Genomic DNA, 22,541 nt, shown 5'->3' on the forward strand with positions numbered 1-22,541 from the left:
ATCATATATTAAATGTTTTATTTTGTTAATCTAAGTATTGTGTTTGCCTGAATTCCTTTTTATTGCACCGTTCATAAATATTCGAATCTTGCAGGAACCCCAAGTGGAATAGTATATAATTCGGCCTAATAAATGAGGAGTCTGCTAACTTAATTAAAAATTGATCCTACTATTTTATATAGACTAATCTAAAAATAGGGTGGCGCAGTATAATTATAAATTTCCCTACTTTTGGATCGGTTATCAATTTGCAATTAGTTGTTATATTGATAAGAGTAACTTGAACCAAGATGGCGGATTTGAACATAACATGAAAATAGAACGTCACGACAATTCGTAGTAGAGAGGTTTGATATAGTGGTTGAGACAGTTGTAAGTGTCCTCCAGCAATGAGTCTTCGGACTCCTTGGAGGTATCAGGAATAATAATAATAATAATAATACCTCCAATTCACTTAACCTTATCATTTAATGTGGTATCACTCCAGATCAGTATCCATACAGTTATTGGTCTGCTGGATGAATATTTTTCTAAAGTAATCGAAATCGACCTTGCAATTTCAGTGTCCGATTCTTTCTACCTTCTTCATCTACTAATATAATTCTTAAAAGAAACTCTGCAAACAAATTCTCTCGAAATTATCACGCCTGTAATACTAACTGATTTTCATATTCCGATTTTTTCTTCTTCACCATAGCTCTCTCTCTCTCTCTCTCTCTCTCTCTCTCTCTCTCTCACACACACACACACACACACACACACAGAGAAAGAGAGAGAGAGAGAGAAAGAGAGAGAGACTGATTTTTCAAATTTTTTTTTATAGTGTTTTAGTGTCCAACGTTTTTATTTTCTTGCGGCTTGCAAAATGTTATTCATCTATTTAACTCTCATATCATTATTCTCCTAGGCTAGACATGGAGTCGTAAAATGTTTCTTCTTTCAGACCATTTCGAAAGCACTGCTTATTTTAAGGTGACAGTTTCGATAATAGGTAAATTATCCTGTCACAGACGCCTTTTGACACTGTCATGCGAAGCTACGGTATTCGACCTGTTGCTAAGAATGACAGTGTCAAAAGGCGTCTGTGACAGGATAATTTACCTATTATCGAAACTGTCACCTTAAAAAAAGGCGAGTGGCTACGAATTTCCCAAGGATAACAAAAATCTATTTACTCAACTGTTTGTCCATAACGCATACATACGCCTTTTTTTAAAAAAAATTTATATTAATATTACCGATCGAGCTCCACTTATGTTTGTAATGGCACAAATGATAACATTCGCAGCGCATGCAGTAGTCTGGCTTACACAGTTAATAACCAGGAAAAAACTTACATCAATTTTTGTTCCTTGTCAGCTACTTGAACATAAAAGCTATAAACCATTTAAAGCAATATTTGCGATTTTGATAAACTCGTTATCAAAAATAAAAAAGATAAATTCAAAAGCATTTCTTGGACTTCGTGTCTTTTTTTGAATTTCCCCGCAGAAGCAACACGTGTAAATCTTTCAACTCTTTTTTTAAGTTTGCAGTAATCTAAAATTTGTAACGTTTGAAATTAGAAACATCGCTTGTTTACTTGGTATGAAATAATAATATTTGATATCATTTTTTCATTTAATAAAACAATCATTTGCCGTTTATTTATGTTGTAGAATGTATTCCAGTGTTGTCTTAATCTACAGTTTCTCGCCGCATATCCACCATTTTTATTTTATTTTTTACAGTCAATATTCGCGAGGGTAGAGGGACCTCTACCCTCTCGAATATTCGCAGTTTAAGTAACTACATAATTATAAACTTCGATGTAGTAAATATAATATAATAGGCTGTTTCTTCTTAATAAACGTTCGGCTCTGAACATGATTATGGCTGGGATGATGTAAATATAAAGGAAGTACGCATTACGATTATTAGTTTATTAATATGGCTATTAGGATAATTTCCTCAGTAGCCAAATCTTATGGCAGACTTTCTAGCAGGTGATTTGATTTCTTGAACATCTCAAAATAATAATAATAAAAAAAAAATATAAGAGATCTAAATTATTCAATATTCTTTCACTAAATATTGTTAGGTGATTAAAGACTTTGGTGTACGATGTATTGTATAAAGTGTATTTTTAGAAGTTTTAAAAGGTAATAATTTTCTGTTTACTTTTATGTAGAAAATTCAATTGGGAACGAGAGTCATCGTCCACATTCTTGAATTCCTGGTCACAAAAATTCATTGGATTTTATCTGCGAGCGTGGTAAGTAGTTTGTTTATCTTATTTTGATAAATTTATGGATTTGCTTATTGTGTGATGTTTTTTAGATGTATATTTATATATTTTTTTCTGATTATGGTTATTATCAAGGAATATCAAAGGTGTGAGTTCAAGCTTAACTAATCGCATGGAGGAGCACGAAGTTGTACCTGATGTAATTGATGAGGTCCCACCGCATGTTTTAGAGGTATGATAACTGTATTGAATAACATGTAATTTAATATGTAGATGCGTGTAGCAGAGTGGAGTAGAATGCCCTCCTGTGACGATTCCTTGGAAGTTTTTTGTTATTTTTGTTTGTTTCATTTTTTTTTTTTTCATGTCAAGCTTATTCAGTGACAGAATGCAAGTCCGCATAGTCATTGTGCTATCTTAATTCATTGATCAGTGACCCAAGTATGATTCTTTGCTGAACCTAAGCTCTTCACCATTATGTTGTAGAATTTCATATTTGTGTAGCTGTTGGCTAAGATGTAATAATGATGGCGTTCAGTTATGAGGATAACTGGTCAACAAAGATTGTCTGTTAACCAGAGTATTAATGTACTAAATTATTTTGAGGATGTATGTAAGTTTCTTAAAATAGCAAGTGCATTTGGAGAGACATGTATTAAAGTGACAAAGGGCAGACTCTGATATTGTTTTTATTTTTCAAAATTAATTTATTTCATCAATGTTTTCTACCTAATGAATTTAATTTTGTGATGTTGGTAAGCAAAGTTGTTGAGGAATGTATCTGGACCATGAGACCAAACAGAAAACATGTCTTAATTATGTCCATGCTGAACAGCAATATAGAGAGAATTTTTCTGATACAAATATATGACAGCTGATGTTCTCCGTAATCAAGAAATCAACAAGATTATGTTACATATGAGTTTGAAGGTTCTCACAACAGAAATTATAGTAATTACAATGCTTCACTAAGGACATAAAACATCATGCAGATAACAAAACACAGATAAGATAACAATATCAAGCTAAGAAAAAATAAACAACAAGAAAACCACACATCATCCGACAAAAACACACAAAATAATGAAGAGATAATAAAATTAGCAAAAATAATGTAATAATCAAACAAATCACATGAACACTAACTCCACACTCTCACATGAAATTAATAACTAATGCAGCAAGCAGCTCTTCAAGATATTTGCTTTCTGTCAGAAGAATTCATAGCATGTGCAAACACACATAAAAGAGGGAGAAACCTCTTATTTGGTCATCCAAATATCAAAGTATGATAAAGATAAGATTTTTTGAGTTTTTATTTGCACATGATTTATTATAATAAATGAACAACAATAATAAAATTACACACATAAAACAAAACAGATATAAAATTATAAATTTATATAAGAATGACAACAAACACTAGTACTTCTTCGTTTTGTTCCTTATCCCGTCTATTCGAGGTCAGCCTTCTTTTACATGATATAACCTTCATGCGTGATCCTACCAAACATCTCTAACCTGCATCTCTGACCTTTTAAAGTGAGCGAAACCAACATACCCCCATCACAAACAGAAATATTTATGCTGTTACCAAAAAAAAACAAACACATCAGGAACATGGTACTAAACACCTATGACTGTCAAAAGCTGACCTGACTTTTTAAAGTCTGAAACCAACATACTACACCATCACACACACACACACACACACACACACACACACACACACACACACACGTGCACATACACATCATTAACAAAGCGGCAGCACCAAAACTATGGATAGTACCAAGAACCAGATGCTTCTGGATTGCAGTCCTTGAGAGGTAACCTGATTTTTTTTAAAGCCAGTGAAATCAGCAGACACAAACAGACACCATCATCATTAACAAAACTCCATCACCTAAAAAATACAGGTAGTGAGAACCAAACACTTACCAGAAATGGAACACCTTTAGCATTAAAATGCATAGTTAAAACCTAACCCCCCCCCCCAACCTCACAGGTATTTGCAGTTTTGTTGTTGAAGGTAGCTACTTAACTTGAAAGTCCAGAATACACAAGAAAATAGAAAGCACTATTATGGGCTTCCTGCCTCCCCGTGCAGTAATTTTTACACTTGTACTTTACTTGTAGTTGAGATATATTGATGGTGGTCTCATGGCCCAGGTATATATTAGATACGCTAATTAGATACACTCCTCATTGACCTCTACAGTTATTATTCAAAAATCCAGTTTAGTTCACTGTAGAAAATGAAACAGTAATTGCCCTTTTTTGGGGGGGACAGGTCTATTTATTTGTCATGATATACAGACAACCTTCACAAACAGAAACATTGATAAACAATCTGGTAATATGGTTTCATTAAAATACTGCCTAATAGTCATTAATCTCTGTTTATGCTAGTCACCCTCACTGAATACAATAATATTCACCAAATCTTTCTAGTCAGTGGATACGGTTCACAACAAAATAAAATTCTGAATCTCCAGTACATTTACTGTAAATATTATTACCATTTCCTGTACCACGCTGCCTCAGAAAAAAATTCCTGGACCATAAAGAAATGCCATATCCATATACCAGATTGGGGTGCTTAAGGGTCAAAACTATATACCTGAGAGGAGACCTCCACATAGCCTTTAAAGGAATGCGGAGAACTGACCAGGGCTTCTGACCTAATGTCCAATCCTCACCTTCTTCTGGTGTACCCTGTTGGGTATCTACCTGGATACTGAACGAACGAGGATGGGCTGGCAATTTGGGATTTAGCTGACCAAATTGTATTCTTATTGGCTTAAACCAAAATTCAAAATGATGGTACAACATGGCAAAATTTCATGCCGTCTGGGGGCGTCGCCCAGTTAAACAAGGCCCCCCCCCATTGTTTTTGCCAGGAAACCAGGGCGAACAGCGAAAAGTCAGCTATTTGAACATCTTGAATTATCTGAAAACACACCCCAACTCAACATCACCAGAGTTAAAGATCAGCACTATCAACATAAGAAGCCTGAATGGCAAAGAAATGGAGCTAGCTGAGGAATTAGATAAGTACCAGATTGACATAATAGGGGTGACTGAAACAAAAAAGACAAAAACTTGGTAGATCTTTCTGAGGAATAAATACAAAATGTTATATTCAGGCAATGACAATCAAGGAAAAGAAGGAATAGCCATAGTATTCAACACTAAATATGAGGCTAATCTTTTTGAATGGCAAGCAGTCTCAAGTAGAGTGATGTGGGCAAATATGAGAAAGGGGAACTGGACAATGAGACTTATTTGTGCCTATGGTCCCACAGAAGATTCTACTAAGATAGAAGTGGAGGAATTTTTTGATTCTGAACTGACACAATGAAAAAGGAAAAGTTGGCCTTGTTGGAAATCTAAATAGCTGAGTAGGAAATAATTGTCAGACATACAAAAATATATTTTGGGAAAATTTGGAGAAAAGAGCAAAGCTAATAATAACGGCAAATACCTGTTGGATTTCTGCTCAGGACATGGAATGGTTATTACTAACACCATGTTCCAATATAAAGATGTGCACAAATTCACATGGAGAGAAGAGGCAAGGAATAAGAAAAGTCTCATTGACTATGTTATTGTTGATAGTGATGTTTTCTCTCTGGTGCAGGACACCAGAGTGTACAGAGGATTTGAAATTGGAAGTGATCACTATTTAGTCTTGTGCAGGATAAAATTGAATTTCATATTGAAAAGAAGAACATGTTGGAAAGTTTTAAAGCGAATAAAAGTTGAGCAGCTCTCAGGTGTGAACTGTAGACTAAAATACACAAAGATTATTGAAAAAAAAATGAAAGAGTTTGAGAACAGGAACCAAACCTTGGAGATTCAGTGGCAAGCCATGAAGAAAACGCTGATTGATTCAGCCAAAGAGACATGTGGTGAGGTTGTCTGCAAGGAGATAGAAAAATCAGAACTCCGTGGTGGACACCATCATCATCATCAAATTCCTGCCATGTACCCTTAAGGGGTGTACAGGATATGATAGTACTACATGAAAAAAATTACATCATTATTAATTTCTTATCTACAATTTTCCTCCAAATCAGTCTGTTACTTGTCAACACTCCAATATTATCAGCTCTTATATTTCTATCGTCTAAAGCACTTTGTACCGTATCAATCCACCTATATCTTGGTCTTCCTCTCGGTCGTTTTCCTGCCAATCTGGCAGAGAACACTTGTTTTGCTAATCTTTCCTCGCCCATTCTGTTTAAGTGACCATACCACCTGAGATTAGCTCTGCTAACGCATTCTTGGATGCTGACAATGTCAAGTTCTTTCCTAATATCCTCGTTTTTAATATGATACTGCCATTGATGCCATCTGTTCACGCCTATAATCTTTCTCAGGACTCATATCTGAAGTCTCTAGTCTTTGGTCAAGTGTTTTACTTCTGACCCAGCTCTCAGATCCATAAGTTAAAATTGGTTTGAACAGTGTCTTGAATACAGCTAATTTAGTGTTGCGACTAATTTCTCTCTTATTCCATATGAATTTCTTCAATTGACTTCCCACCATACCAGCTTTGCTGATTCTGTTGTCTATTGCTATATTTAATTCACAATCTTCAGTAAAAATCGTGCCTAATTAGCTGAAATGTTTTACTTGTTCCACAGGTTCTCCATTCACAACACAGTTGACATTTTCAGTGATTCTGCCTATTTTCATTGTCTTTGTCTTTTTATTGCTGACCTTCATACCATATCTATTACAAGAGCTATTCAATTTAGTCAGAGAATCTTGCAGACTTGTAGCGGATTTATTTAGAAGTATAACATCATCCGCATAAAGCAAAGAGCTGACATCAACATCTCCAATTTCGATATCATGTTTAATACCACTTTCCTTCATAATGCGATCCATATAGATAATGAATAACAGAGAGGATAATGTACATCCTTGTCTCACACTAGATTTAACATTAAACCATCTTCCTGTACTTCCTTCAATTCTAACTGCTGACTTACAACTCAAATAAAGACCAAGTATTGCTTGATATAATATCCCATTGACACCATATAACTGCAGCGTATTGAAAGCTTCTCTTGGCTCCTTGTCATGCCTTTTCCAAATCGACAAAACTTAAATACAGATCTTTGTTATATTCCCATGCTTTCTCGACTATTTGTCGTAAAATGAAGATCTGATCCTGACAGCCTCTATTTGGCCTGAATCCAGCTTGTTCTTCACCAAGCTTTTCTTCCACAATTCTTCTCAACTGTTTCTCAAGTATACTTGCATAGATCTTGCCAGGAACACTCAGTAGGGAAATACCTCTGTAATTCTCACATGCAGTTTTATTTCCCTTATTATATATGGGTACTATGAGAGCTCTACTTCAATCATCGGGAATTCGTCCCTCTGTCCAATCTTTCTGAACTATGCAGTGCAGCCACTGTAAGACTCTTATACCACCATACTTCAGCATTTCTGGTCAAATATCATCTACTCCTGCTGCCTTTCCACATTTCAAGCCTTTGATGGCTTTTTCTACTTCAAGTATGTATATGTATTGCTGACTGCATGCCTGTTCAGTGTTTTTTATCACTGTGCTGTCATCACTGTTTGTTTCATTTAGCAGTTTTTCAAAGTAATTACACCATACTTCAAGAATATCTTTTTCTCCCATTTTCATGTCACCTTTATCATCTCTAATTCCTTTTATAGCACTCTTTCCTCCATTCTTAAGCTTCTTCAACAACCTCCAGAATATTTTGCCACCTTCTTGATATTTATTTTCTATATTCTTGCCAAAGTCGTCCTCCCATGACTTTTGTTTAGCTAGTTTTACACAGTGTTTAGCATTCTTGCATTTGTCTCTATATTCTCTAAGAGCACATGCTGACTTATTTGACAGGAACTTTTGGTATGCTTTCTTCTTTTCCTTCACTGCCTCTTTAACCTCCTGTGTCCACCAGGGAGTTCTGATTTTTTTATCCTTACAGACAACCTCACCACATGCCTCTCTGGCAGAATCAATCAATGTTTTCTTCAGAGTTTGCCACTGAATCTCCAAGGTTTGATTCCTGTTCTCAAACTCTTTCATTTTTTCTTCAATAATCTTTGTGTATTTTAGTCTACAGCTCACATCTGAGAGCTGCTCAACTTTTATTCACTTTAAAACTTTCTTACATGTTATTCTTTTCAATATGAAATTCAATTTTATCCTGCTCAAGACTAGATAGTGATCACTTCCAATTTCAAATCCTCTGTGCACTCTGGTGTCCTGCACCAGAGAGAAAACATCACTATCAACAATAACATAGTCAATGAGACTTTTCTTATTCCTAGCCTCTTCTCTCCATGTGAATTTGTGCACATTTTTATGTTGGAACATGGTGTTAGTAATAACCAGTCCATGTCCTGAGCAGAAATCCAACAGATATTTGCCATTATTATTAGCTTTGCTCTTTTCTCCAAATTTTCCCAAAATATTTTTGTATGTCTCACAATCATTTCCTACTCTGCTATTTAGATCCCCAACAAGGACCAACTTTTCATTTTTCATTGTGTCAGTTGCTTTTTCTAAAGCCTCAAAAAATTCCTCCACTTCTACCTTAGTAGAACCTTCTGTGGGACCATAGGCACAAATAAGTCTCATTGTCCAGTTCCCCGTGGTGGACACAGGAAGTTAAATTGGCAGTGAAGGAAAAGAAGAAAGCATATCAAAAGTTCCTGGCAAATAAGTGAGCTTGTGCTCTTAGAGAATACAGAGACAAATGTCAGAAAGCTAAACATGATGTAAAACTAGCTAAAGAAAAGTCATGGGAGGACTTTGGCAAGAACATAGAAAATAAATATCAAGAAGGTGGTAAGATATTCTGGAGGTTGTTGAAGAAGCTTAGAAATGGAGGAAAGAATGCTGTAAAAGGAGATCGAGATAATAAAGATGACATGAAAACAGGAGAAAAAGATATCCTTGAAGTGTGGACTAATTACTTTGAAAAATTGCTAAATGAAACAAGCAGTGATAGCACAGTGGTAAAAAACACTCAACAGGCATACAGTCAGGAATACATATCCATACTTGAAGTAGAAAAAACCATCAAAGGCTTGAAATGTGGAAAGGCAGCAGGAGTAGATGATATTCAACCAGAAATGCAAACTATTATGGTATAAAAGCCTTACAGTGGCTGCACTGCATAGTTCAGAAGGCGTGGACAGAGGGACGAATCCTCATTGATTGGAGTAGAGCTCTCATAGTACCCATATATAAAAAGGGAAATAAAACTGAATGTGAGAATTGCAGAGGTATTTCTAAACTGAGTGTTCCTGGCAAGATTTTTGCCAGTATACTTCAGAAACAGTTGAGAGGAATTGTGGAAGAAAAGCTTTTTGAAGAACAAGCTGGATTCAGTCCAAATAGAGGCTGTCAGGATCAGATTTTCACTTTACGACAAATAGTTGAGAAAGCATGGGAATATAACAGAGATCTGTATTTAAGTTTTGTAGATCTGGAAAAGGCATATGATAAGGTGCCAAGAGAGAAGCTATTCAACATCTATCTATCCCAGTAGCTTTAGCAGGCCTTTAAGGCCCACAACCTTCCAAGCATGTTTGGATTTCATAACCCAAATACGAGGATACAATGGTCACTCCTATGCCTCGAAGTATTCTTTGCTGTATCCCTGTGTGTTCACGGCTATTGAACATGTTACTCAAACTATTCTAAGCTATTCAAAATGCTACAGTTATATGGTGTCAATGGGACATTAAATCAAGCAATGCTTAGTCTTTATTTGAGTTGCAAGTCAACAGTTATAATTGAAGGAAGTATAGGAAGATGGTTTAATGTTAAATCTGGTGTGAGACAAGGATGTACATTATCCCCTCTGTTATTCATTATCTATATGTATCACATTATGTAGGAAAGTAGTATTAAACATGATATCAGAATTGGAGATGTTAATGTATGCTCTTTGCTTATACGGACGATGTTATACTTCTAAAAAAAAGTCTGCTTCAAGTTTTCAAGATTCCCTGACTAAATTGAATAACTGTTGTAATAGATATGGTATGAAGGTCAGCAATAGAAAGACAAAGACAATGAAAATAGGTAGAGTCGTTGAAAATATCAACTGTGTTGTGAATGGAGAACCTGTGGAACAAGTAAAACATTTCATCTATTTAGGCACAATTTTTAGTGAAGATGGTTAATTAAATATGGAAATAGACAACAGAATCAACAAAGCTGGTATGGTAGGAAGTCAATTGAATAAATGCATATGGAATAAGAGAGAAATTAGTGAGAACACTAAATTTGCTGTATATAAGACAGTGTTCAAACCAGTTTTAACTTATGTATCTGAGATCTGGGTCAGAAGTAAAACACTTGACCAAAAAGTAGAGACCGCAGATATGAGAGTCCTGAGAAAGATTAGCAGCGTGAACAGATGGCATCAATGGCAATATCATATTAAAAACAAGGATATTAGGAAAGAACTTTATATTGTCAGCATCCAGGAATGCATTAGCAGCGCTAATCTCAGGTGGTATGGTCACTTAAGCAGAATGAGAGAGGAAAGATTAGCAAAACAAGTGTTTTCTGCCAGGTTGGCAGGAAAAAGACCCAGAGGAAGACCAAGATATAGGTGGATTTATACAGTAGAAAGTGCCTTAGACAATAGAAATGAGATCTGATAATGTTGTAGTCTTGACAAGTAACAGACTGAGTTGGAGGAAAATTGTGGATAGGAAGTTAGTAATGATGTAAATTTTTCATGTAGCATTATCATATCCTGTACACCCCTTGTGAGTGTATATGTCAGGAATTTGATGATGATATACCAGATCATGCAACAAGCCAGTTATTATTACTAATCTCTCTCTCTCTCTCAGGATCAACCTTCTGCCTCATCTGTGTCATTGGTTTAGAATGTTCTAGCTCTTGTAAGCTTGCTTTTTTATGGACAAACTTGAAAAAACAAGATGTATACTGGATATAAACATAATTCATTCAAATGGTTTTCCATTGTGTGGCAAATCTTTGAAAAAACACTATGCATCTGGCTTACTGGATATAAACATAATTCATTGAAATAGTTTTCCATTGTGTGGCAAATCTATGCCCTTTTAAAAAATATATGAATTTTGGTTATGTCCACATGCTATTCTGGGGTTCGATCTATAATTATATTTAAAAGCTTCTTGTGAGAAAGAATTACATCATCATTGGATTCCATCTTATTCCAAAAGGCAATATAACATTCTCTAAAAGGTGAATGTTTCACTGTCCTTCACAAAAGGGAAAGATGACCAACCACCTTTGCATTAATATTTAAATAATTTCATACAATTTAAATCATATAGACATGATGTAAAAATGTATGGAATGGGGGGAAAGTAATTTATTTATAAACAGTTTTGAATGTTATTATATTTCCTTATTACTTTAAGCTCAATATGTTACAAATAACTTGATTAAAATATAAGTATAATGAATTCTTTGTTTTTTAAGTAGTAATTTATGTAGGCCTGTTTAGCTCAGTGAAAGTTTTCCTCAGCACTAGGCTGCCCAAATAGAGGAACTTTTTCTAAGCATTTCTTCAATTGGTTCCTGAGTTATCCAATTTCTGGCATGGACAAGCAGGTTTGTTTTCTCTCAGAAACTCTGGTTTTTCGTACTGTAAACATAAGAAAACAACTGTAGAATCCACACTATTTCAGACAATAACATCATGTCACAGTAACGGATCACAAGATGGCAGGACTTGCTTGGCAGTCTCTTCACTGGATGCCACTTAAAATTAGTGACAGTTCTGGGCTAGCTATCTCTGGCTACTAGTAGAGATTGAACTGCCCTCTGTCTCCAAAAGCTTGATAGGGCTAAAATGGCCTCACCTACTCCCTATAAGGAAATAAAAGGCATTAGCTGATTTTTTAATATAAATTTATTTACTTGTATTTAAATAAATTTAAATATAATTTAAGATTTATATTTAAATTTTTAAAAAAATATAACTTCATTTTGACAGGCTTGTTAATGTGATAACAGTCTATTGGAGATGTAGCATTTCCCTCTCCACATCTGTATTATACTGGAAAGTTGAGTTTTTGTTATATAAAACAGGCAGAGTAGCTGCAGGATACATGAAATTAAGACATAATAATATTAAATCTTAGTTGTTTCAGCTATAATTTCAACCAAACAGCTTATTAGTATTTCAGACATCTCAGCAAACCCACGAGAATGATTCAGCATTTGTCTTTTGAGTGAACTTGGGTTCGAATGCAGAGAGTCTTAATTGGGCCTTTTCATCTGAATGTTAATTAGCTATTGTCATGGAGGTAACATGGTTTGTTTCCCTATGAAACAGACAAACGAATTGGAGAGCATTTGCAATAAGACATAACATACTGCCCTCATAGCTTTATAATTTTATTAAAATTATGGAGACTACAACAGTGTTAGGAATAATTATTTTAATTTACCAACATTTTGACCTTCATATTAAGGTCGTCATCTGGAGTATGCACACACACACACACACATGTTAAAGATACCAAGCTATTTTAAACCTGGTTTTACTCCATTTCCCAAGTAAGCAAACAGACAAATAAGTCAAGTTTGCGCCTGCACGTAATGCAAGTCTAGCTGACCCTGCAGGTAGTGCAAGAGCAAGGTAACTAATGGTAAAAGTTGAATAAGCTCTGATCACTAATCTTAATATTTACCCATAATGCAAAGCACATCTCCTGAGGAGATGTGTGATGCTTTGTATTAAAGGCAAGGGGCCACTACCCAGACCGGTTTCGACCTTTATTGAGGTCTCATCAGTGGGAGCCAGGCTAGAAATACCAAGGTAAAATACTTCCTACATTTATATCTCCTCCTGAGATTTTTATTTAATAAGGTTAAAACACCTTATGGTAACTTGTTCTGGTATAATACTTATAAACTCTATATTACTAAAATCTTGGTATTTCTAGCCTAGCTCCCACTGATGAGACCTCAATAAAGGTCGAAACTGGTCTGGGTAGTGGCCCCTTGCCTTTAATACAAAGCGTCATACATCTCCTCCAGGAGATGTGCTTTGCATTATGGGTAAATATTAAGATTAGTGATCAGAGCTTATTCTACTTTTACCATGAGTTACCTTGGTCTTGCACTACCTGCAGGGTCAGCTAGACTTGCATTACATGCAGGCGCAAACTTGACTTATTTGTCTGTTTGCTTACTTGGAAAATGGAGTAAAACCGGGTTTAAAATAGCTTGGTATCTTTAACATTTATTATACCCAAGGTAAAATACTTTCTATATATATATATATATATACACACACACAGAGACAAGCTACATTACATTTCTAACAGTAAGCCAAAGTGACACTGATTTGATCAATCTTTATTCTATTGGCCTGACCTCTAGTGAAGGGGGGGAAAAAACTACATAAACACTATATTCTATTTATAACATTACCAGAGAACAAATTCATATAGATAGTTTTAATACAACAAAGTAGTGGCCTAATCCATAATTTAACAGGCGTGTTTATAATTATCCCTTAGACCAAAAGTTTAAGTGGGTAAAATATATGCCATCCATATTCTTGGGATTTTTAGACCACCGTTATTGTTAAGATTAGGGTGGTTGATTAGAATTTCACAGGCCTCCTTAAATTTACACTCACATCATGATTTGGTGTGATGTAAACAACAGGTGCCTTTCCAATCAATTCTATGTAGAGTATTCAGGGCATGATTAGAAAGGCCACATTTACCATAGTTATTAAATTTAATATGCCATTGTATTACGACTCCTTTTTTCCTATAGGAATTGTGCATCCTGTTTTACCTATATAGGGCAAATTACAGGTGCAATGGTATAATCCTAGGTGGATAAGTGGAGGAAGTGGATCCTTGGATGAGTTTAATAAGTTTTTTAATTTTGCAGGAGGTTTAAAGGTGGCATTAAGGTTGTATTTCTGTAGTATTCTGTTTATTTTATCTGACATACATTTAATGTATGGAATGGATACAGTTTTATTGTAATCTAGTTTATTTTTTTAAGTGGAGTCTTGTGAAGAATTTTTTGATAGGAATTTGGCTGTAGCCATTTTTCAGGAAGGTATTGCTGATAATTTTTAATTCATGTTTAAGTTCACTGGAGCAAATCTCCAAACCCCTGTTTTTTCGTGTGTTAATGACACCTAGTTTTTGGGTTGGATGATGGTGGTAGGAGTTTATGTGTATGTACTGGCCATTTTGCATAGGCATGTACTACGTCCTGGCTATTTTTTGTGGCAGAAGACTTTTTACTTACAAAAAGAGGGCTCACCGCTCCCCCCCTCACCTCAATTGCTAACTTTTATATTTAAGCTCTACAACATACTCTAGATTCCTCTACTTTAAAACCCAAAGTCTGGCTTAGATACATTGACAATATTTTTGTTATCTGGTCCCATGGCTACAAGATATTAGACACTTTTCTCAGCCACCTAAACAAACAACACAAATGCATATAATTGAAATTGAAAGTCAGAATCTACATACACTTGTCACATATCTTCTTTCCGGCAGTCTTTTCTTCACTGTTTACCTTAAGCCTACACATACTGGCCAATATATACACATAAACTCCTGCCACCACTCAAAACAAAAACTAGGTGTCATTAACACACTAAAAAACAGGGCTTTGAAGATTTGCTCCAGTGAACAAGCACTTAAACATGAATTAAAAGTTATTAGCAGTACTTTCCTGAAAAATGGCTACAGCCACAATACTATCAACCAAATTATTCACAAGACTCCACTTAAAAACAAAAATAAACTACATTAGAATAAAACTGTAGCCATTCCATACATTCTGTTCCAGATAAAATAAACAGAATACTATAGAAATACAACCTTAATTCCACCTTTAAATCTCTTGCAAAATTAAAAAACTTATTCAACTTATCCAAGGATTCACTTGCCCACCACAGAGTATACTATATTCATTGCACCTGTAATTTGCCCTATATAGGTCAAACAGGATGCACAATTTCTGTCGGGGAAAAAAGGAACAAAAACAGCATATTAAATTTGATAACTATGGTAAATCTGGCCTTTCTGATCATGCTCTGAATGCTCTACATGGAATTGACTGGAAAGGCACCTGTTGTTTACATCACACAAAAATGTAGTATGAGCATAAATTTAAGGAGGTGTGTGAAATTCTTATCAACCACTCTAATCTTAACAATAATAGTGATCTAAAAATTCCAAGAATATTTACGTTTTGTCTAGGAGTTAATTATAATTAGTACTGTAAGAAATCCAGGATCATAACTCTAATATAATAAATAATAAATCAGAATGGGATAGTTAGTATAAGGCATCAAAGTAGGGATGGGACAAATAGGCTTCTGCGATTCATGTACACTAATGCCAGGAGTATTAGGAACAAGAAGGAAGAGTTTTTGGCCATGGTTGGCACTTCCAGGCCACAGGTTGTCGGTATTAGTGAAACATGGCTGACAGAAGATGATAAAGCTAGTGGGATTGAATGCGACGGGTATAGCGTGTTCAGGAGTGACAGGGTGAATAAATTGGGGGGAGGAGTGTTATTGATGATAGCTGATGAGCTTCAGCCAAGGAGTATAGAAGTTGAACTGTATGATGGGGAAAAAAGCACATTTGAGGCTGTTTGGTGTGAGATAGAATCTAGCAGAAAATATACAATTGGGTGCTGCTATAGACCGGGTGATGGAGTGGATGGTGGGGATAGTATGCATAAGCAAATAGAAGAAATGAGTGGAAGGAGGGTAATTATTATGGGTGATTTCAATTATGGTAACATTGACTGGAAAGAGGAGAGGGCACATGGGAGGAAGGAATTGGATTTTATGCGGTTATTAAGGGACACCTATCTACGGCAACATGTATTGGAAAATACCAGGGCGCAGAGAGTGCTGGACCTAGTAATTGCAACCGAGAATGTGGCTGTAACGAACATGACCATGTTGCCACCAATTGGTGAGAGTGACCATAAGGTCATGACTTGGGAGGTGGCTAAAGGAGTCGAATTTACAATTAAGACAGGGTACATGTGGAATTACCGGGCTGGTAAGTATGACAAGCTTAGGTGTGTGCTTGGCTCAATGCCATGGCATGTAAAACTGAAAGGGCTGAAAGTTGATAGTGCATGGGAGGTGGTTAAGAACTGTTTGCGGGAGGCAATGGTTGACTGTATACCAAGAGTCCGAATAATAAATCAAGTAGGGGTTAAATGGATGAATAACACTATTAAGCTTGAGCTGCAAAAAAAGAAACAATTGTGGAGGGAATTTAAGGAGAAGGGTGACCATCAGGCACAGGAACAGTATAAAGCTCAGGCCAGGATGGTAACAAGGGTGGTAAGAAAAGCAAAAGCAGATTACAAAAGGAAATTGGCCACGCAGGCTAAAGAGAATCCCAAACAGTTTTTTCAATATGTTGCAAGTAAAAGGAAAAATGCTCATGGTAGAATGATCTTAAAAAATGCTGAGGGTAGGGAGGTAACCGAATCAGTCGATATTGTGGAATTACTGAGTGAGCACTTTGCAAGAGTATATCATCCAGGTGGCGACTTTGCAGGAATGGAAGAACCAACAGCTTATACTGGAATTGTGATGAATGAAGTAGAGGTAACTAGTCTATTACAGAACCTCAATGTCAATACATTGTGGGATTGGATGGTATACCAGCTCGTGTTGTAAGTGAAGCGGCCAAAGAATTGTCAGTGCCCTTGACCATTTTGTTTAATTTGAGCCTCAGGACTGGGTCAGTCCCAAGGGGGTGGAAAGAGGGGAAAATAATGCCACTGCACAAAGGTGGTTCCAAGGCTGCTGTTGAAAATTACCGGCCAATCAGCATAACAGGAATCATTATCAAGGTCTTGGAGAAAATAGTCAAGAGGAAAATACAAGATTGGATAGAAGAAAATGGGATACTGTATCAGGGACAGCATGGTTTTGTGAAGGGTAGGTCATGCCTCAGTAACTTGCTCACGTATTATAACACAGTAACGTCTGAACTGGATAAGGGTAATGGGTTTACAGTGATTCTACTGGACCTTGCTAAGGCCTTTGACAGGATACCACATGGAATTCTAATCAGTAAATTGCAGCATATGGGAATGGACATAGGGTTGGTGAGATGGATAGGAGGGTGGTTGACGGAGAGATATCAGAGAGTGGTTTACTCAGGAGTAGAGTCCACAAGATGGCCTGTGACTAGTGGTGTGCCACAAGGATCTGTTCTTGGACCACTGCTGTTTAATTTGTTCATAAATGATATAGGAAAGGATCTGAGAGGAACAGTTCATTTGTTTGCGGATGATGCGAAGTTGGGTAGGGCAATAGTGAATGCAGATGACGTCAAAATTTTGCAGGATGATTTGGATAGATTGGAGGTCTGGGCTAAGGAGAATGGATGTCAATTTAATGTGGCAAAATGTAAGGTTATGCATTTTGGGGTGAAAAGATTGGCGGCAGTTTACTGCATTGGTGGAACCGTGCTCCAGGAAATTGATGAGGCACGAGATTTAGTAGTGTTGGTGGATAAGGAATTGAAATTTAGGGGACACATTGCAAAAGTGGCCAAATCAGCTCATCAAATCACTTGGTTGCTGAAGAATACGTTGACAAGCAGAGACAAGCAGGTTATTGTTCCTCTGTATCGAGCCTTGATAAGACCCCATCTAGACTACTGTGCTCAGATTTGGTCACCTTGGTTTCTTCTTGATGGGGAGGAGGTGGAGAGGATCCAGAGGCGAGTGACCAAGATGATAGCAGGTCTGTGGAATGAACAGGTTGAGGATTTGTGGGTTGCAAAAATTGGTTGATAGGCGGAGGAGGGGAGATATGATTGAGACATTCAAATTACTGAAGGGTTTCTATAAAATTAATTCAGGAGTTTTGAGAACAGGGCTGGTTGTGAGAGGACTAGGGGACATCCATGGAAACTGGGCAAAAGTGTGGTTAGTAAAGGTGTTAGAGCTGGGTTCTTTACTTTTAGAGTAGTGAATGAGTGGAATGTGCTCCCTGAGTCTGTGGTGGATGCTGTGACAGTGAATGAGTTTAAGGCAAGGTATGATAGATACTGTATGAATGTCAAATAGCTGTGATGAATATGATTTGGGGCCTCCCTCGATGAGTCTAATGACTCCCTGGAGTTGCCCATAATAATAGTAATATAACGCTTGTTAAATTATGGATTAGGCCACAACTTCATTGTATTAAAACTGTTTATATTAATTTTTTCTCTGATAATGTTATTAATAGAATATAGCTTTGTAGTGGTTTTTTTGTTTTTTTCTCACTAGAGGTCAGGTCATTATAATAAAGATTGATAGAAGTGTAATGTCGCTTGTCTTTGTATATATGTGTGTATACTCCAGATGATGACCCAAATATGAAGGTCGAAACATCGGGAAATTAAAATAATTATTCCTAACATGGTTCTTGTCTCCATAATTTTACTAAAATGAATGCTATCACCATGTAACACTAAAAGAAAGGATTCCCATAGTCCATCCAGCTAGGATTCCTACCAGTGCTTTAGATATCTAAATACATACTGAAATGTTTATTTTTCAAGTGCTGAAAAAACGTAACCAAATATGTGTTAAACATATGTACTGGTCTAGAAGATATTAAGAATTTTAAATTTTGCATTATCTTTTTCTTTTACTACATCAAGTACAATTCTGTTGATGTGCAGAAAAAAAGAGTAATTTTATGTTTGCAATTCGAAAAAGGAGGGGGAATGAATAACACTTTTATTGCATAAATGTAAGTTTAAATTTAAATGATTTAAATTTAGAGCATCACTTACATTTAAATAATCCCCTTTGAAGATAGAATTCATCACCATATGAAGTATCAATGGAATGGAAATTAAACTTCAAGAAAAACTGGAAAACAACTACATAATTAGTATTACTAAGACAAAGAAGATTAAATCAGGTCAGATATGGGATGTTATATTCAGGCAATAATGATCAAGGAAAGGAAGGAGTAGCAATAGCATTCAACACCACACTTGAAGGCAGTTTCAAGTAGAGTATGTGGGCAGACTTCAAAATGGGCAATAAAGCTTATTTGTGCATATGGCCCCACAGAAGGTTCATCTAAGGAAGAAGCGAAAGAATTCTTCATGTCATTAAAGAAGATAGCTGATGTAAAGAAAATCGAAAAGCTGGTCCTTGTTGGATATCTAAACAGCAGAGTGGGAAATGAATCCCGTCAAGCATATAGAAAAGTTTTGGGAAAATTCGGAGAAAAGGCCAATAATAATGGTAAATATTTGCTGGATTTCTGTTCAGGATATGGAGTAATCATTACTAACACCATGTTGCTGTGTAGAGATGTGCACAAGTTCATGTGGAGTGCAGATACAAGAAATAAGAAAAGTTTCATTGACTGTGTTATTGTTGATAATGATATCTTCATGCCGATTCAGAATATAAGAGTATACAGAAAATCTGCTAATGCCTTTTATTCTCTTATAGGGAGTAGGCAAGTCCATTTTAGTCCTATATAACTTTTGGTGATTGGATAGTTTAGTCACCACTGGTAACTAATCAGATAACTGGCATAAGACTGTCACTAATTTTAAGCAGCATCCAGCGAAGAGATGGCAAACGTGCTGCCATCTCATGGTATCTAACACAATGTTAGATACCACGAGATGTCTCTCTAGTCACTGATTATAGGGAATGTTTTCTAAACCTTTCTCTTTAAAAGAATTCAAGTTGAGCAGCTTTCATAGGTCAACTGTGGGCTCAGCTATATGAACATTATTCAAGAAAAAATGAACCAAAAACAAGCAAACTCTGAAGAAAACATTGATTTAGCTAGGAAGACATATGGTTAAGATGTCTGTGGGAATAGAAAAAACGAAACTATGGTATCCACAAGAAGTTAATGAGGCTGACCTGGAAAAGAAGAAAACATACATAAAGTTTCTAACAAATAAATCAGCTGGTGCAGATTGAGTATTTTTTTATCACTATGCTGTCACTGTTTGTTTCATTTAGCAATTTTTTGAAGTAATTACTCCATACATCAAGGATATCTTTTTCTCAAGTTTTCATGTCACCTTTATTGTCTCTAATTCCTTTTACAGCACTCTTTCGTCCATTTCTGAGCTTTTCTAACAGCCTCGAATATTTTGCTACCTTTCTAATATTTATTTTCTATGTTCTTATCAAACTCTTTCCATGACTTTTGTTTAGCTAGTTTTACACAGTGTTTAGCTTTCTTACATTTGTCTCTGTATTCTCTAAGAGCACAAGCTTACTTATTTGCCAGTAACTTTTGATATGCTTTCTTCTTTTCCTTCACTGTCTCTCTAATTTCCTGTGTCCACCATGAAGTTCTGATTTTTCTAAACTTGCAAACAACTGCACCACATGCTTCTCTGGCCAAAGCAGTCAGTGATTTCTTCAGGACTTGCCACTGAATCTCCAAGGTTTGGTTTCTATTCTCAAACTCTTTTTTTCTTGAATAATGTTCAAGTCAATGTACAATTACATGTTATTCTTTTCAATATAAAATTCAATTTTATCCTACTCAAGACTAAATGGGGATCACTTCGAATTTCAAATCCTTTGTACACTCTCAGTGTTCTGCACCATTGAGAAAACATCACTATCAAGAATAACGTAGTCAAGGAAACTTTTCTTATTCCTTTCTCTTCTCTCCATATGAATTTGTGCACATTTTTATGTTGGAACATGGTGTTAGTAATAACCAGTCTATATCCTCAGCAGAAATCCAACAGGTATTTGCCATTATTATTAGCTTTGCTCTTTGGACATGTATTGGGATGGGTTTAACTATTGATATGTAGCTGTTTGCAGATGATGCAAAATTATAGAGGACATAGGAGAGGATAGCTTAATGTGAGTAAGCAGGAGGTATTTGAGGAAATAAATAGCCTTGGCATCAATAAGGCGATACGATTGATGACATATCACCATACGTCTTAAGGAAATGTTCCAGGGAATTGGTAGTAGCATTGGCATGCCTGTTTAATAATAGTCTTACAACAGCACAGGTTCCAAGAGAGTGGAGTGGAAAGAAGGTAAAATTGTTCCACTTCGTAAAGGTAGTGAAAAGGCTGTGGCTACAAATTATAGGCCAATCTTTATATCTGGAGTTGTGGTGACGGTACTAGAGAGATTCGTGAGAAGTAGGATATAGAAATGGATTGATAACAGCAGTATTCTCTGTGGTTATCAGCATGGGTTTGTTAAAGGGAGATAATGCATCTCCCCTGTCTGACAAATACCTTAGATAGGGGAGATGCATATATAGTGGTATATTTGGACTTTGAAAAAGCTTTTGATAAACTGCCACATGACAACCTGTTAAATAAATTAAAACAGATGAGACTGAATAACAGATTTCTTCTTTGGATCAGTGACTGGCTGTCAGATAAATTTGTATGTAGCGGTGCAGTATCCTGAAAGAGGAAGGTCACTAATGGTGTGCTGCAGAGGTCCGTTTTGGGACCGTTGTTGTTCACTTTGTATATTAACGATATTGGGATCCGTTTAACTAGTGATATGCAGCTATTTGCAGATGATGCAAAATTGTAAAGCTGTTATGGCCTTACAGGAGACTTGTATAGATGACATGAATGGGCAGGTAAGTGGAACTGCCAGTTCAATGTTGCAAAGTGTAAGGTTTTGAAATTTGGTAAGCAGCGATGGAATGCAAAGCATACACTTGGTGGGGAAAATTTAAAGGAGGTAGAAGAGATGTGAGTCTGAGAGTGGTGGTGGTGGACGAGGACCTGAAATTCAGGTGCCACATTGCACAAGTTGTGAAGAAGATGTCACATCAGATAATGGCAATGATGTGGAGGACTCTGACATGCAGAAACAAAGAGGTTATAATTCCGTTGTATAAGGCCTTGATCAGGCCTCATGGATTATTGTGCACAGATATGGTCGCCAGGTTTTCATGGCAACGAGGATATGTTAGAAAGGGTCCAGAGAAGATTCACAAAGTTGATAGTGGTCTTTGGAATGTGGAGTATGAGAACAGATTGAGAGAATGTAAATAGCAAAGCTTGGTTAATTGGAGGAGGAAGAGGAAGTGGGGGGGATATTATTGAGACATATAAGCTGGTGAGGGGTTGTTATTTGATGAGATTTTTCATAGAACGGGAGAGGGGAGTAGAACAAGAGGCCATTGCTAGAAATTGTATAAGAAGGGTGTGAGCAGAGGAGTGAGGAGCAGGTTCTTCTTTGCTTGGAGAGTGGTTGGCGAGTGCAGTGCATTGCCTAAGTGTGTTATGAATATAG

General features: G+C 36.2%; 1 protein-coding gene across 1 annotated transcript in view; it reads left to right on the forward strand.

Moving 5' to 3' along the window:
* Nucleotides 1–1,739: 1,739 nt before the first annotated feature.
* Nucleotides 1,740–22,541, forward strand: part of LOC150106816 (protein D3-like) — a 68,933-nt gene continuing 48,131 nt past the window's right edge. Inside the window, exons 1-3 of the mRNA XM_090392728.1 lie at nucleotides 1,740–1,985; nucleotides 2,171–2,254; nucleotides 2,363–2,459. Of these exons, the coding sequence (XP_090248854.1) occupies nucleotides 1,930–1,985; nucleotides 2,171–2,254; nucleotides 2,363–2,459 (237 nt within the window). The 5' untranslated portion in view covers nucleotides 1,740–1,929. The remainder of the gene's footprint in view (nucleotides 1,986–2,170; nucleotides 2,255–2,362; nucleotides 2,460–22,541) is intronic.

Source organism: Typopeltis vanoorti, chromosome 5 (assembly GCF_054136105.1).
Source record: "Typopeltis vanoorti isolate ZY-2024b chromosome 5, IOZ_Tvanoo_1.0, whole genome shotgun sequence".
In the NCBI taxonomy this organism is placed as follows: Eukaryota; Metazoa; Arthropoda; class Arachnida; order Uropygi; family Thelyphonidae; genus Typopeltis; species Typopeltis vanoorti.